Here is an 18,222-nt window from a genome sequence, read left to right as displayed (position 1 = left end):
AGCGACCTGTGCACCTTCTGCAAAACCGAGGTGGAAAGCTTGATTCATTTATTTTGGTCCTGCAGTGTAAAGTCGCTTTTTGGCAAGAATTTCAACAGTGGATAACAACAACCATGAAAATGTAACCAGAAGTTTTAGTCCAGCAATAGTATTACGCTTTAAGCCATTTTTCTTCAGTTAGAAGACTCGTTTTCTCTGCCTACTTGCTAGATACTGTGATTATCAGTTGAGTAAGGCGAGACAAAAGTTTGTTCATCATCGTGTGTTGTTGTCACGAGCAACTGGCTCCGGATCCATTGACAACTTGTCGGCCTTTGACGTCATCGGCAGCAAAGCGCGCGAAATTGTAGGCGACGCGACAGGCGACGCACGGCTGTTGATATTGTTGCCAACGGAAACGAGGTAAGTTGCCCGTGACAACACCATAATTTTAAAGCCAAAACTTCGTAACCAAACTTCCCTCGTGCCTTACTCAACTGATAATCGTAGTATTACATTTGGATCTGCAGAACTCAAGAGAAGATTCATAGATTGGAGAATTTGTTAACTTTTCAACATTCGTTTGGTACCTGTCTCGTATGCCTCTTTTCAACCTAATAATAACACTATTCACAAGGCAGTGTGGCTGCTCTATTGTTATAAGTAAATATTATATAAGTAGGAGGGTATTCTAATTTACGCTTTAAAATGCAATTGTAGCGGACTGTAATATCACGTCCAGTATTTAAAGTATTGTGTTGTACTCTAATCAGTAAAGTCATGTCATATAATACAATATAGTGCATTGTATTGTAGCGTAATGCAACGAAATGTAAGTAGTGTAAGTATTGTTTCGTATAAAATAGAGTTAGTATTGCATCTTATTATTAGTAGAATAAGAATCGTGCCGTATTGTAAGCAGAGTAAATATTGCACCGTAATGTAAATAGAGCGTAGTAGTATTGTATCTTATTGTAAGTTGTAAAAAGTTGTGAAAAACAAAATAAATAAATAAATAATAATAATAATAATAATAATAATAATAATCACTCTGACATTCCCCAATTTTAGCTGGGGCATATTTAGTCACATGACACATTTAGACCAATCGCGTATGAACGAAAATATTTGATGGATTATAAATACATGTATAACTAATTGTATAAACTTATTTGTGTGTAAAAAATTCCTGGGCCTTCGATTCTCAGGTTGGTAATAGCTAGAGAAAACTGTATTGAAAACTTCAAAAACTAGAATATTAATGCAGTACATTGGCTACTCCAAGTTCACATGACATCTGACAATATAAGCTATTGCCTGCCAAAAGCAAGCAATATGGCAAAATCCAGGACATCAGCGGGTAACACTGATGCATTGTTTTCTAGGAATGTTGACCTCATGAAAAATAAAATAAAATAATTCGTGTCGAGGAAAAGGTTGATGTCATTCATCGTGGTAGATGCAATAATAAAGTGTATTATCGTTTGTCTCACGATGCAGTCACTTGAGATGTAGATCGCGACGTTTCGACTGCTTACTGCTAGTCTTCTTCAGGCGGTAAGGTCGACTGATTGCACGGTATCATTTATATCACAAAGGTCGGCTGTGATTGGTGCATTTCGATCCTCCTACTGTTCCATTGTTCCGCGAGTAGCTGTTCCCTCAGTGGTCCGCTGTTGTACCGTTCTCCTGTTGTTGTGTTTCTTGATCGTGGGCATCCATACTTCAGGAATTTCAATTCCACTATCCCTGTTGATGTTATTAGGGTGAAGTCTTATGTAAATATCTTCCTTGACCCTACGTGTGTACCAGTGAGGATCTCGATCAATGAACTTGACCTCATTCCAGATAGGATAGTGGCCGGTCTCGTGGGTGTGTTCAGAAACGGCGGAGGCCTGAGTACGGGCGAGTCGTACATCCCTGTCGTGTTCTTTGATCCTCTCCTACATAGATCTCCCTGTTTCCCCGATGTAGACTTTGCCGCACTCACAGGGAATCCTGTAGACAACACCACCTTGTTTAGCCGCGTTGACGGTGTCCTTTGGTCGCACTAAGTGTGACCGAAGTGTCGTGTCGGACTTGAAGACGGTGCGAATGCCTTGTTGTTCTAGGCAGCGGCGGAGAGACTCCGAAACTCCTTGGACATAAGGTAAAACGGCGGTGGATTTAAATTCCGCGACGAGCTCTCTTCTTGGGGTTTTTCGTGCCTTTGTGATCTTCTGTACAAAAGAGGAGGGATATCCGTTGGAAACAAGTACAGATGACAGATGTTTCTTCTCTCCAGCGATTACTGATGGTTTGGTCACGAGACGTTTAGCCCGGTCGTACAGACACTTCACAATACCGCGCTTTACTGACTGAGGGTGGTGATCGAAGGCGTCGTACAAGCCGCGCTACAAAAAATGGAGAACGACGCAGGCCTGGCTGACCGCACGACACTTACACCAGTTCAAATCGCGGACCTCTTGGATTTCGTATTAAGATCCACGCACTTCTAGTACAACGGATCGATTTACGAACAACGAGACGGCGCAGCCAAGGGGAGCCCTGTATCAGCGGTTATTGCTAATCTCTACACGGAGATATTTGAAGAACAAGCAATAGAGTCCGCACCTTGCAAGCCTAAGATCTGGAAGCGCTACGTACATGATACTTTCACCATCCTTGATCGGGATAGAGTTGACGACTTCCTGCAACACCTAAATAGTCAACAACCATCAATCCGTTTCACCATGGAGATGGAGAATAACACCAAGATCACCTTTCTCGACACGTTAGTTTATAGAGAACCTGATGGCCGCCTACCACCAGTGTCTACAGGAAACCACCACATACTGATCAGTACTTAGCGTATGATTCACACCACCCTCAATCAGTAAAGCGCGGTATTGTGAAGTGTCTGTACGACCGGGCTAAACGTCTCGTGACCAAACCATCAGTAATCGCTGGAGAGAAGAAACATCTGTCATCTGCACTTGTTTCCAACGGATATCCCTCCTCTTTTGTACAGAAGATCACAAAGGCACGAAAAACCCCAAGAAGAGAGCTCGTCGCGGAATTTAAATCCACCGCCGTTTTACCTTATGTCCAAGGAGTTTCGGAGTCTCTCCGCCGCTGCCTAGAACAACAAGGCATTCGTACCGTCTTCAAGTCCGACACGACACTTCGGTCACACTTAGTGCGACCAAAGGACACCGTCAACGCGGCTAAACAAGGTGGTGTTGTCTACAGGATTCCCTGTGAGTGCGGCAAAGTCTACATCGGGGAAACAGGGAGATCTATGCAGGAGAGGATCAAAGAACACGACAGGGATATACAACTCGCCCGTACCCTGGCCTCCGCCGTTTCTGAACACACCCACGAGACCGGCCACTATCCTATCTGGAATGAGGTCAAGTTCATTGATCGAGATCCTCACTGGTACACGCGTAGGGTCAAGGAAGCTATTCACATAAAACTTCACCCTAATAACATCAACAGGGATAGTGGAATTGAAATTCCTGAAGTAAGGATGCCCACGATCAAGAAACACAACAACAGGAGAACGGTACAACAGCGGACACTGAGAGAACAGCTACTCGCGGAACAATGGAACAATAGGAGGATCGAAATGTACCAATCACAGCCGACCTTTGTGATATAGATGATACCGTGCCATCAGTCGACCTTATCGCCTCAAGAAGACTAGCAGTAAGCAGTCGAAACGTTGCGATCTACATCTCAAGTGACTACATCGTGAGACAAACGATAATGCAGTTTAGTAAAATAATTCGTGTTCCAAACGAATAAAAGTGGCGTCAGTGTGCATCTGTTCTGTGATAAAGCACGCTAAAATAGGCCAATCACAATCCTTGTTAGACTTAGGCCAAATTTGATTGGCTAACGAGGCAACAGCTCTCAATCACAAACTGAACTTCACTGAGCTAACCTTTCGGTTTGAAGTGGTTTTCGAGAGAAGAACGATTCCTTCAAAGTTGGCGTTCTAGTTTAATCTTTTAAATAAGGATCTTAAGAGGCTGTCTCTGTAAAAACCGACCGCTGATTTTACCTTGAAAATTCGATTGTTCTCATAAGCTGGGATTTCGAAGCCCTTACCTAGTCAATCACTAAAATGAGTTTTATTTGATTAAAAATTCTAATTGAATTTTTCTAGGATTGATTGAAGATAGGTCCGCTCGACACAAGTTGCGTGCCTGCCGAACTGGAAAAATAGCACATATTGCCGGCGCTCTAAAAAAATTAATATTCGCTCAAAAGTCCCATTTTTTTTTTCGACTATAGATATATCATAGCAGTTTGTTTTACCATGTTGCAATTATAATTCAATATCGTTCCTTCAACGGTTAAAAGAAGATTTTCTACCCGTGATATCGAGTTTTGAACCAAACACGAAAATAGCCCTACTTTGAAGGCACGTTTTAAAAATGTGGCACCTGTTTGAAACTGCTGAACTACATGAATAGAAAGAATAAATGACCTTTAATTTAAGCAATAATAAAATTTGTCTGCCTACTAGGTTTTCAAAACTAACGACCGCTTAAAGTTCAGGAAATTTTGATAATATTCCAGTGAGTAACTAACATACTCGCCTTCGTAAAGTGCTCCGATAAATTCACGTAAATCTCTTACCTGGCTTCAAGATTAAAGTTTCGGTCCTTTGTTGCGATCCTTGAAACCTAGGTAGCATTTAAACTGCCAGCTCTTCTTTCCAGCTGTATGTTTGTATACAAGGTACATTTATACGTTCCTCATCTGTGTCGAGCGTGAAGGTCACCTAATTCGGCAGTTTTAGTGCTACCTAGATTTCAAGGATCGCTACAAAGGACCAAAAATTTAATCTTGAAGGCAGGTAAGAGGTTTACGTGAATTTATCGGAACACTTTACGAAGGCGGGTATGTTAGTTACTCACTGGAATATTATCAAAATTTCCTGAACTTTAAGCGGTCGTTAGTTTGGGTCGGTTTGGGTGGTTGTTCGTCTTGGCGCTCTTTCGGTTTGTTCGCTGTCAGTTGGATCTTCACACAAGGAAATTCAGCGTCTCTGTTTACCAATGAGTCGTCAGGCTAAACAGCTAGTGTTCTGCAAGCAATGATGCGACTTTAGCAAGTAGTCCGTCGTGTTGTAGGGATGCTTTTTTCCCCATAGTTTCTCACGAGCAGGACTGCAGTCTCCATTCTTTCAGCAAATCTCGTCAGTTGCTAATTTATTGATGTTTTGAGGGGTGGTAGTGAAATCTCTTCTTACACTGTTGAAAATGTAGTTAGCTACCGTTTAATTACCCTTGGAAATTGATAGAAAACGAACAATTTCTATTCGCTAAAAGAAATTAGTCAATGAGGATGGTGCATTTCCGATCGTAGGCAAGGTTGTGATTCTTAAATATTTGGACCTCCGCCACTAAATATGTCTAAATAAGTCTGTATTTGAACTAATGGTTGAATTGGCTTCTGGTTGTGACTAAGCAATCTAAATCAGAATTATTTTGCGTTGAGTAAAAAGCCTTTGGCTCTTGATTGGCTTGAGACAAAAAAAAAAAAACTCTTAGATTCTACTTTATTTCGCATATTTAACGGCTGGGAAATGATTCACTTGGTGCGTTTGTTTCATTTATCCTAGCAAATGGAAGTAGTGTTCCAAGTTTATAATTTCACTTTTATAATTGAACGTATGTACATTGTGTTACCGGCCGCACAAGGGAGAAGACAAAGTTCTACGCATAAGACACAAAAAGGCAAAACAATATGGCGGACAAAAACGAACCTTGTGCGTTTATTTTTCCCAACATACCTTGCGACAAAATAAATATGCTTCTGGGGGGAGGGAGGGGTGGTGTCAGTTTCTTTATGCCCTCTTATCCTCAACAGGCGATACGAGTAGACCTTTTTTGTTTTATCAATTTTTAGGTTTTTTTCAGCTCAGCAAACAGTCAGTGCTCTCCGGGATTCGCCAGTGCATCAGACCTTGAGTAGAAAACTTACCTTTGGTTAAAATGGATTAGACATTGATGATATAAAATGTCGACAGGCCAACGAGACCGCTCTTGGTCAAGAAAGGAAAACTTTCCCCTTCAAAACTTTGCTCTCACGACTACGTTTATCAAAGAACTCTTAAGAGTCCCTGTCCATAAAAATGGAAAATAACTCGGCAAGGGTCGAAAATTCGATTTCGCTCATATTTTCATGGTAGATAGGCTAGGGCATGACAAAAACTACTGGATAGCTTTTTTGGCAAAATATCCTTTTATTTCAAAGAAATATGCAAATTACCAAATTCCGTTAAAATCGTCATTTGACGCACCATTTTATTAAGCAAGTTTGAGAGCCTCGCATGCAAAACCACATCATTCTTCCGTCTTTAAAACACTCAAATATTTTTGTGCAATGTTTAAATGTGTACTGGGTTGATTTTAGGGAAAGTTGCGTTGTCGTTTTCGGTGCAAAATAATTAAATTTCGAAGACATGTATTTCATTCGTTTAAAAGTACTTCGTGAATATAATTAATTTTCACCATGTGCGAAACCTTCAAATGGATCAAGCTTCTGGTGGTTGAATCGCAGAAGGATGGTCTACAGATTCCTGTAAAAATTTCTTTGGGCAAATGATTGTGAGCGACGCGAGAGCTTTTCAAAGTACGTCAAAAATGCAAACATTTGACCATCCGTCGTCAAATTTCAATTTACGGCTTAGACGTATATTTTAGCATGCGCCACATGACTTGACCTATGTTAAGTTGAAATAGACACAGAGCTGATAATTTCGAAATGTTCTAACCTCATTTGCTGTAAAAAGCAGGTCCAAAGCCGATTTGACGTGTTTCTCTCACCATTCGTCGCACATAAAGCAGAAGTTTGCTTTTGTTTACATAACGTCCGATGTACATCGCCAACTGTCAACTTATTTAACGGTCGAATACCATGAATCTGTGACTCTCTTTCGACACATATGATCACCACTGTATCTAAGTCAAAAACGGCTAAGTCATTTGTAGATAATTGCTTGCTTTGCACTACACCAAACTATTACGTTTGATCATCATGGTTTGATGGCTTGAATCCTTGCTTGCAGCGGTTCCTTGTTCGTCACGCAATGCTGTCATCCCATTTTAGGGGGTAGGGGTAGGACAATTTCTATCCTAATACGTAAGGCTCTGTAAGACTTGGAATCACTGGAAGCATACAATCGTGTTGAGTAGGAAGAGATTGAATTAAGAAATGAAAAGAATGAGTAGTTTACCATTGCCCCTGTTGTTATCTTTTACTCGACCACCACTACCTACATGCCCTGCGTAATACTGTAACGCTAAACTCATACCTAGGTCTTTTCGCGCTAGGCAATTATTTTTGGTTTATACATGTAATACAGTGGGCTACCCTCGGGGAAATGGGTGGTGACCGCTTAATGGGGCTAGCCGCTTAAATAGAGGTTGGTGTACCTTGAATATTTAATTTTTCACTGTCGGGCTATAAATTTCTTGGCGAACATGGAGTCAACTCAAGACAATCATGATAGACGTGTGTTTGAATTATCACTCGTCATGCACTTCACTTTCAGACTCTTATCTGCCATCGCCCTTTCCAAAACAAAGTTCTTAAATTTTGGGTGGCCTCTTAATAGGGGTAAGGACAATAATGAAACCCTTATCGGAATGACCAAATGGTGGCCGCAGAGGTAAACGGTCAATACGTGTTTTATTTACAATATTTTACTGACGATAATTTTGGACTGTATTGACAACAGTCCACTATTTTCTGTTACATAACAATGCCTCGCCACCAAGCAAACAAAATACGCCAAATAAAATGGCATGGCCAGGACTATTTACTCACGTAATTACTAATTAAATTTAGTCTGTTTTTCTCACGAATTAGACACGTTGTGATTTCCTATTTTTATTTCAGGTAGTTCTTTCTTCATTGATCTATAATTTGTTTATGGCGATTTTCCTAAAATTCTAGTGAGTACAGGCACTAGCTTTATCAGCTGCTGTCTGAAACGTCAGAACGTACAACAAAGATGATTTGGACCGACGCCACGTACACTATAGAACACGATTATATAAATATACACATATTATTGTATATATGAACAAACAGATGAACAATGATTAAATTGTTTCGCTTATTCTGAGAGTACTCTATACAAAATAGATTATAATGTGCAGCGTATGCCGTGACAGCATTGCGTGACGAACAAATAACGGCTGTGAGATTGTGTTGCGCCGACACGCTTATCAACAATGGTCAGCAATCGATCAAACGCAATATTTTGGCGAAGCGTAAAGCAAGCAACTATCTACAAATGACTCAGCCGTTTTAGACTTAGATGCAGTGATGTTCATAAGAGCAGAAAGATGGTCAAAAATTAAATATTCAAGGTACACCAACCTCTATTTAAGCGGCTAGCCCCATTAAGTGGTCACCACCCATTTCCCCGAGGGTAGCCCACTGTATTACATGTGTAAACAAAAATAATTGCATAGCGCGAAAAGACCTAGGTATGAGTTTAGCGTTACAGTATTACGCAGGGCATGTAGGTAGCGGTGGTCGAGTAAAAGATAACAACAGAGGCAATGGTAAACTACTCATTCTTTTCATTTCTTAATTCAAGCTCTTCCTACTCAACACGATTGTATGCTTCCAGGGATTCCAAGTCTTACAGAGCCTTACGTATTAGGATAGAAATTGTCCTACCCCTACCCCCTAAAATGGAATGACAGCATTGCGTGACGAACAAGGAACCGCTGCAAGCAAGGATTCAAGCCATCAAACCATGATGATCAAACGTAATAGTTTGGTGTAGTGCAAAGCAAGCAATTATCTACAAATGACTTAGCCGTTTTTGACTTAGATACAGTGGTGATCATATGTGTCGAAAGAGAGTCACAGATTCATGGTATTCGACCGTTAAATAAGTTGACAGTTGGCGATGTACATCGGACGTTATGTAAACAAAAGCAAACTTCTGCTTTATGTGCGACGAATGGTGAGAGAAACACGTCAAATCGGCTTTGGACCTGCTTTTTACAGCAAATGAGGTTAGAACATTTCGAAATTATCAGCTCTGTGTCTATTTCAACTTAACATAGGTCAAGTCATGTGGCGCATGCTAAAATATACGTCTAAGCCGTAAATTGAAATTTGACGACGGATGGTCAAATGTTTGCATTTTTGACGTACTTTGAAAAGCTCTCGCGTCGCTCACAATCATTTGCCCAAAGAAATTTTTACAGGAATCTGTAGACCATCCTTCTGCGATTCAACCACCAGAAGCTTGATCCATTTGAAGGTTTCGCACATGGTGAAAATTAATTATATTCACGAAGTACTTTTAAGTGAATGAAATACATGTCTTCGAAATTTAATTATTTTGCACCCAAAACGACAACGCAACTTCCCCTAAAATCAATCCAGTACACATTTAAACATTGCACAAAAATATTTGAGTGTTTTAAAGACGGAAGAATGATGCGGTTTTGCATGCGAGGCTCTCAAACTTGCTTAATAAAATGGTGCGTCAAATGACGATTTTAACGGAATTTGGTAATTTGCATATTTCTTTGAAATAAAAGGATATTTTGCCAAAAAAGCTATCCAGTAGTTTTTGTCATGCCCTAGCCTATCTACCATAAGAATATGAGCGAAATCGAATTTTCGACCCTTGCCGCGAAATTAAGAATTTGTCTGATTTTTACAGGCAGGCACTCTTAATTGAAAAACAATTTCTATTACTTTAAAGCAAGATGCAAAGTTGCCTTGAGTTTCAAACCCTCTGGCTTCTTTTAATTCTTATATCTTTCCTTTCAACGTAAAGGCGTCTATTTTGTGAACTACAGCAAGGCTGTCCTTATTCGTTAGTTGTCCACCCACACATGGCACAATTCCCACGCAATTTCAGCAAAGATACAACGTGACCTCATCTGTTGCTTCATAGGACAAACAAGTTGACAAATAATTAAGTCGAATTAATAAGATGACTTGTTTTATCACACGTAGTTGCTGTGTTGTTTCAGTCTTTAGTCAGAGCTTGACGGAAGACTCGGCTAATGCGTGAGTAATGCATCCTAAGGTCTTGTTTTTGTTGCTTCTTTGTTTAACATCTCACGTAATCTTCTCTAATAGTAACATATCTGAGTCTTATTTGAACTGGGTAGACCTCGTTCTCAAACATACTGAATGTAATACTTTCAGTATTGCAATGGAAGCTTCAAATGACTGAGATTAAACTCTAGTTTTTCTTACACAGTGAAAAGCGTAAAAGCAGTCAAAGTAGTCATGAAAATTTCATTCACTAAAGAGAACAGCGCCTTCCGCAAGTGGTTTTCGAGTTAAAAGCTCACCAGCACCTCTCTTCCAAATACTTCGTTTGCCATAAGCAGCACGACACAAAAATTGAAATCATGTTTTGATTGACGCCTGACTTTGTCAATATCGCCGCCCTATAGTACCTAAAAAGAAAGAAAAAACGCTTTCAATTCCAAGGACAAACTTCTGAAAGGGGTCGTTTGTTAAGTTTTTGTAGACGCAAATTCTGCATATCATCTCAATTTCAAAAACACCAACCTAAGTTTGTCTGGAATATTTATAGTGACCACCACTGTTATTTAATTTTTCTTGCCAGGTGATTTGGAAGAAGAATGAAAACATTTTTGGAGCAAGTGGTCTTGTGCCTCGTCTGTTTCACTTGTGCCACTCAATCCCTTCCAGTAAGTCGTGATGCTGTCCACACAGAGTACGCCATTCTGTTTGATGCAGGATCGAGTGGCACTCGCTTGAGGATCCACCAGTTTTTGGCCAGCGGACATTCCTTGCAGCCATCAGACGTCCGAGAGCTTAGTTCCTCACCTGACAAGGCAGAACCCGGAATTTCAGACCTTGCTGATGACCCTTCCCGAGTTGAAGAATACATGACGCCCCTACTGGAATCTGCCAAGAAGACCATCCCAGAAGACAAGCAGGCATCTACACCCATATTTTTGTTTGCGACAGCAGGAATGAGATTGGTTCCTCAAGACCAGGCAGACGCTATCTTAAATGAAGTTAGAAAACTGTTTAATGACAAAGACAAATGTCCATTTATGTTTCAGGATGATAACGACGCTAGAATTATTACGGGCAAAACCGAGGGGATTTATGCTTGGGTTACTATTAATTTTCTGGTGGGTGCATACCGCTCGAAAGGTCTTACCTATGGTAGTTTAGATTTGGGAGGGGCGTCCCAGCAAAATGCTTGGAAATTTAATAGCAGCCACCCTGATGTCGTGGTCGTAGACTTTTCAGGGAAAAAATACAAAGTTTTTGTTCGTAGTTATCTGGGTTTTGGGCAGGATCAAGCTCGAGAACGTTATCTGGGAGTCATTGCTCAAAAAGAGAATTGTGTTAAGAATTCCGAGTGTGTCGTGAAAAGTCCTTGCCATAATAAAGGATTTAAGGAATCCCTTAAATTTGATGGTCAGGAAAGGGTATTTGAAGGGACAGCTGACGTTGAAAACTGTAGAAAAATAATCCGCGAAGTGTTTTTCTGCCACTCGCCAAATGTGCTAAAATGTCCTTTCTATGATCAACCAAAACTGAAAGGAAGATTTTACGGGTTTTCCTCATTTTACTACATTTTGACAGGAATAGACGCGGTTTGTTCTGACTGTGAAAACAACAAAGTCACACGAAGGAAAGTTGATTTGTACTCTAAGTCGTTTTGTGGAAAAGATTACGACGACCTGGAGAAAAACCCTTATGCTAAAAACCATTGCTTTGGAGGGAATTTTATCTACGAGTTGTTAACTGAAGGGTATAGACTTGGCCCATATAAGGAAATAAGGGTGACTAATTCACTCAACGGTTTTAAGTTGGGTTGGACCCTGGGTGCGGTTCTGAAAAACACAGATATAATGAAAGAATAAACCAACTGCACCCTAATTCTAAGGTTTGCGTCCAATAAAGGTTTAATCAAGGGGACCTAATAATCAATCAGTTACTCAGGGTATCTTTGTGGTTATCTAGGGACAAATAAACTTGAGATAGTTAATAAAGCTTGCTTTTACTGGCTCAGGGCCTCAACATGTTAGTTTTAATGGTTTGTATGGAACTTAATCAAAACTCAAATCTGGGACCTCTTGTTAGTTGTAAAAAGCGCAGTGGTTAGCGGGAGATCGGCTCGAGAGATCTGGCAAGAATGCACAGGCTGAAATACTTGGCTTGTGTTTTGGGTCAGACCGTTTCCTCCTACAGTGCCTTTTCCTACCCAGGAATATACAATTGTTTAAACAGTACTTGAGATAAATTGGGATGTCATAAGGACGTGCGACCCATTTGTTTTACGCCAAAGAAAGCATTGAGCTTCGCATAACTCTCCCAATCATTGCGAAATTCTGGCTCGGTTGTTTTATAGTATCTAATATTGTAACTTCGTGGTGACCTTTTCTTAATCACAGGGTGAGTTTCAGCTGTCGCTATTTCTAAGGAAATGATTTCTTTTATCAAGGCAATTATCGTAAGATGAAAGAATAACGAAGTATTTATTTTAGACTATGAAACAATCGCACTTCTCCGGAAAAACTGCATGCTAACATATATTCGGTATATTATTAAATCCTGGTTTTCCTCGATATTTTCAACACCTTCAAAGTTCTTTGTTCTCAATCCCTTTCCTAAAGGCCTTAAATGAGTGCCTTTCTCACCCTAAAACTTAACTTTCTTTTGGTATCTAGTTGGAAAGAGTTGACTTCTTGATGTACGTCCGTTTACATAACCGTTTAAGGAGCAAGTAAAAGTAAACACAATTAAACTAATCTACGATTCATTTGTCCCTAAGCTCAGGAACAGCTGAAACAACCTGCTGCCGCCACAGAAACAAAGAAATTTTTCGACTGAATTTGAAAGTCCATATAAACTACTTTTAGTTTAAAACCCCGCACAAACTCTTATAGTATACCCATTGCTCACCTGTGAGCTAAGGAATCATTAAACACGATCGAGTAATTGTGTTCAGACATGATCCAGCGATAAATTGCAATCGTAGTATAATGTGTTAATATCAGTACTTAGCATCTTAGCCTTAAAAATAGATACAAATAGGTTATAGGTTGAAATTTGTTTCAACTTGTACTATTTCCGAATTGTCCACCCAACCATTCCTTGCTTTTCAGTCGCCCGAACGATTTGTTGAGATGGTGCGTTACCTTACACTCAAAGAAGATCATTACTCAAGAATAACGAATATGTTTGACAAACGAGTTTAAAAAAATCAACAACTGAATACTAATATAATCAGCTAGAAATAGTGACACTGAAGAAGGGCTATGCCCGAAACGTTTGTAATTTTTCATAAGATTGCACTTTGACATTTTTCCACGTTGTCAGTTTTCAATTTTTATTTCCTTTTGAACGTTTATAGAAATAGTGAATCCCGCCCAACCATTGCCTAAGACACTGGACAACCAACAAGATTGCAAAATTGAACCTCCAATTCGCTTTCTCTTATGGTTCAAAATAAAACATTTGGAGAGTAAATGTTCGATGAAAATGATTTTGAAAGCTTTACGAAGTTCCAGAAGGCCAAGGTGGTTGCAACAGTTTGCACGTTACGTAATTACTGTCTAATTACTGTCTAAGAGCTAGACTTTCAAAAATAGTGTCACGTTGCACACTAACTACATAAAGGTCCTTCACCAGGAGCCGTTCTTCGAAGAGCATCACTTCACTTATTGTCATTACATTTTAGCATTGCTACCAGGATCATTTAGAATTAAAATGATGGAAGGATTAATATCATTATTATTTTCCTAGTCTAGTTCAGTGTATGTTTGTGGGAATACATTTCTGCTCCATAGCTGATGCATTATCATTTTAAGTGTTTCGTGAGACTGAAGTGTAAAAAGAAGAAGAAGTGTAAAATAGTAAAAGCTTATTACGAGACTTTGTAATCAGACTACACTTGTAACAGCTGTGGACCTACGTCATTTCAACACGTACAAATCAAAATAAATATTGATATTTGTTTCTCAGCAAATTCCAACGCCTATGTTTATTAAGGCCGATGATCTGAATGCATGCCCCGTGTACATTACGCCGGAGGAATTTGAAAACGGAGGTTTCAAGTTCCTCTGGCGTAGTGTGGACACTGCCTCAGCTGCTTACTTGCTCAAAGTGAAATCGATTCTCCTTCTGTGCAAGTGACGGGATCATGCTGCAGTTTGCTCTTCAATTATTTATCACTTTCTCGTTTTTAACACGCATTCATATAAACCACTAACAACTTTTACTTGTACCCAATAAATACTGGATATACTTCACCAGAAAATGAAAAATTAAAGGAAAAAAGAGAAGGCAACCATTCATAGGATAACAAGATAATTGTGCACTACACTGAAGAAGGTTCAGAAGGTTTTCTTTATTCCTTAAAAGGAAAGCTTTCATTATTTTACCTGGGATTTTCCCAGCGAATGCAAGCAGCTTCTTTTAAAATGAACTGCAGTTTATGCGGAGCAGATCGAACTGGTGACCGATTTCCGAAGCAACGAGCGCAAGCTTTAAGAGGGGTCCGGGCCATTCCCTAAACCCCCCGGAATTATTGCTCTCTAGGGTCTCCTTTCCTGGGTTTCCGAGTCATTCTGAAAAAACTGAGCGAAACATACTGTGACTACGAATATTGCAAATACTGTGATACTGTGAAAACGGTACACATTTCTTGTTATGGAAAATGAGGTCGCCTCAAATTAAACATACACACGAGAAATAATTTGTGTCAACAAATACATTGGCAAAATGTTGCAAAACATAATATGTATATCCCAAGTTATTATCATAGCAACAGATTTGAAATAAAATTTCTGCTCAGTTTGTACCACGATTTTGAATAAAAACTGGTAGAAAAATTAAGAGTCAGAACAAATAAATGAAAATTTGGAGAAGGTTTTAGGTAGAGTTAGTTCGTGTTCTGACCATTCAAGCTCTTTGACGTTTTATCGCACTGACCCCTTCCCTCATGAATTCCCACAGCACCCTCTCCTCCCTCAAGGTTTAAGTCAACCATTGAGAAATTTTCAAACGCACTCCCACTGGTCTATATCACCTACATCGAGTGGCTGAAAAATTGATAGACGATCCAACTGTAACTGTGATACAGACCTTGGCCGCTAAGAAGCCTGGACCCGTTTAATTAATAAAGGTTTAGGTATCATTGATAAAGTTACTTGCTCCTTGACACGTAACTGCAGTGTAGCTTGTTCGGCTTCAGATAGAACCCGAGTGAAGGTCTCAGCTTCTGAGTAAGTAATGCTTTACACCCACATTGCTTTTGTAGCTTCTCTGTTTCAAATGCAACGACTTTCGTTCAGCTTTAGATTCAACAACCTTTCAAAATTACTTTTAGAAGGACGAAACTATCTCCGGCCAGGAGTTCGCGCGGCCATTTTTTTTCTCGTCGTTTTCTTTCGCGTCACCCTCGTACGACTAAGCGAAAGAGGGACTTCTCTTAGTCTATTTTGTTCAGGTAAATGAAAATTTTCATGACTAATGCTTGTGCTTTTCACTACTGGTTTAATTTAGTGCAGCCCGGTTTCCGATCAGTCTTTTACCGCTAAATGTTTTAAATGATTGAAAAAGCTACGTAAATTGGATTAATTTCATAGCTTTGGCTATGACTTGAAAGCGCCTTGCTAGAAAGCGCGCGCTAAAAGCCACAATTTTTCCTATGGGTAGATATAGAAACATGGAATATAAAGAAGAACGCTACGGCTCCTTTTTCTACAGCATTGTTTGATCTCAGAAACCACACTAGAAGACACTATAGAAAGTTTATTTTGTTTATTATTGGACGAAAATTATCTTCTGTGTTTGTCTCGAGTGCGGTATTTTGCAATTAAAAAGAAATAGCAGTAAACTGATGGCTTTCTACTTAGTATCATGGTACTCTAATCTGTTCCTAGCAGGCGATTTCAGTTTTTCCTAATCGAAGACCAACGGAACTACGTCAGTATGACGAAAGAAAATTGTATTAATTATTTCAGTTCTATTTTGTTACTCCGCTTTTTCTGTTTTAAAGTTAGAAAATCAAAGTAGACGGCTGTTTCTCTTGAGCGATCAATTGCCAGATGTTTTTTCACTTCATTAACCACAGCTAGTACCTCTTTCTGCAATCAGCCGTAAAAAGTTGTTGTAAGACCATAATTGTTAAAGTTCGACGTTAAATGTCATAGATCGTCACAGATAAAGAACTACGCTCCACCAATCACTCGAGTTATTATGCAAACTGTCCGAACTGTTTAGTTATGATACAAAGTCAAACATTCGAAGAGTAACTCACTATCCAAAAGCTTTTAAGCTTTTAAAGCGGAGATCCATCAAACTGAACATGTTGTCATAGTTTCATGCGCCACGTGTCTACACACAAACGACCAAACATATGAATGAGACCGTCTCTATTAACAGCGGTCGCAGAGAGAATGGGAGCTGACACCCAGGAAGAAATATTTGACTGAAAGAGCCTGTAGTAAAAGTAAAGTAAGCAAACAGACAACTTTGTTAGACCAATCATAAATGTCTCTATACAAACTCTTTTATTTTCGCTTTGAACGTTATTAAGACTGATGATCATGCCACAATTTGAGCTTGGAAGGTCTGTGGTTTGACATAAAAAGGAAATTTGAGCATCACACTGCAATCAGTTTACTGAGTCGCTTTTGCAAACACTGCTGTTATGATCTCTTAATAATTCCAATAAGGGTAGGGGAATTAAACGATTTTTTTTTGTGCTAGTATGATTGATCATTTTGGGAAATGAAAAAGATAAAATTATTTACAGTTTATTTCAAAAGTTCATAACCAAACAACAATTGCAGTTGTGGACCTGTATTAACATCATAATCAGAGTGAACAAAATAAACGTCCTTGACGTTTGTATCTCAGTCTAAGCTGGAAACCCTGAATTTATATTTTTATCGACTTAAGAGTCCCTGTCCATAAAAATGGAAAATAACTCGGCAAGGGTCGAAAATTCGATTTCGCTCATATTTTCATGGTAGATAGGCTAGGGCATGACAAAAACTACTGGATAGTTTTTTTGGCAAAATATCCTTTTATTTCAAAGAAATATGCAAATTACCAAATTCCGTTAAAATCGTCATTTGACGCACCATTTTATTAAGCAAGTTTGAGAGCCTCGCATGCAAAACCACATCATTCTTCCGTCTTTAAAACACTCAAATATTTTTGTGCAATGTTTAAATGTGTACTGGGTTGATTTTAGGGAAAGTTGCGTTGTCGTTTTCGGTGCAAAATAATTAAATTTCGAAGACATGTATTTCATTCGCTTAAAAGTACTTCGTGAATATAATTAATTTTCACCATGTGCGAAACCTTCAAATGGATCAAGCTTCTGGTGGTTGAATCGCAGAAGGATGGTCTACAGATTCCTGTAAAAATTTCTTGGGGCAAATGATTGTGAGCGACGCGAGAGCTTTTCAAAGTACGTCAAAAATGCAAACATTTGACCATCCGTCGTCAAATTTCAATTTACGGCTTAGACGTATATTTTAGCATGCGCCACATGACTTGACCTATGTTAAGTTGAAATAGACACAGAGCTGATAATTTCGAAATGTTCTAACCTCATTTGCTGTAAAAAGCAGGTCCAAAGCCGATTTGACGTGTTTCTCTCACCATTCGTCGCACATAAAGCAGAAGTTTGCTTTTGTTTACATAACGTCCGATGTACATCGCCAACTGTCAACTTATTTAACGGTCGAATACCATGAATCTGTGACCCTCTTTCGACACATATGATCACCACTGCATCTAAGTCAAAAACGGCTCAGTCATTTGTAGATAATTGCTTGCTTTGCACTACACCAAACTATTACGTTTGATCATCATGATTTGATGACTTGAATCCTTGCTTGCAGCGGTTCCTTGTTCGTCACGCAATGCTGTCATCCCATTTTAGGGGGTAGGGGTAGGACAATTTCTATCCTAATACGTAAGGCTCTGTAAGGCTTGGAATCACTGGAAGCATACAATCGTGAGTAGGAAGAGATTGAATTAAGAAATGAAAAGAATGAGTAGTTTACCATTGCCCCTGTTGTTATCTTTTACTCGACCACCACTACCTGCATGCCCTGCGTAATACTGTAACGCTAAACTCATACCTAGGTCTTTTCGCGCTATGCAATTATTTTTGGTTTATACATGTAATACAGTGGGCTACCCTCGGGGAAATGGGTGGTGACCGCTTAATGGGGCTAGCCGCTT

At 39.4% G+C, this 18,222-nt stretch overlaps 1 protein-coding gene and 1 pseudogene across 2 annotated transcripts in view; both read left to right on the top strand.

The window, feature by feature from the left end:
• The window catches only part of LOC110059942 (ectonucleoside triphosphate diphosphohydrolase 1-like), a 40,850-nt gene that overhangs the window by 9,003 nt on the left and 13,625 nt on the right, over positions 1–18,222 (top strand). The window contains exon 2 of one of the 2 annotated variants that reach the window (XM_089293697.1): positions 10,598–12,033. The exons of the other annotated variant lie outside the window; for it this stretch is intronic. Coding sequence (XP_089149823.1) covers positions 10,614–11,876 — 1,263 coding nt within the window. The 5' untranslated portion in view covers positions 10,598–10,613 and the 3' untranslated portion in view covers positions 11,877–12,033. Of the gene's footprint in view, positions 1–10,597; positions 12,034–18,222 lie in introns of those variants that run through there. 2 annotated transcript variants of the gene reach the window in all.
• LOC149108923 (uncharacterized) lies at positions 800–3,808 on the top strand (annotated as a pseudogene).

Source organism: Orbicella faveolata, unplaced genomic scaffold, assembly GCF_042242905.1.
Source record: "Orbicella faveolata isolate gen_17 unplaced genomic scaffold, um_ofav_v1 contig_25, whole genome shotgun sequence".
Classification (NCBI taxonomy): Eukaryota; Metazoa; Cnidaria; class Anthozoa; order Scleractinia; family Merulinidae; genus Orbicella; species Orbicella faveolata.
Note: the sequence above shows the minus strand (reverse complement) of the source record. Positions and strands in the feature narration are given on the sequence as shown.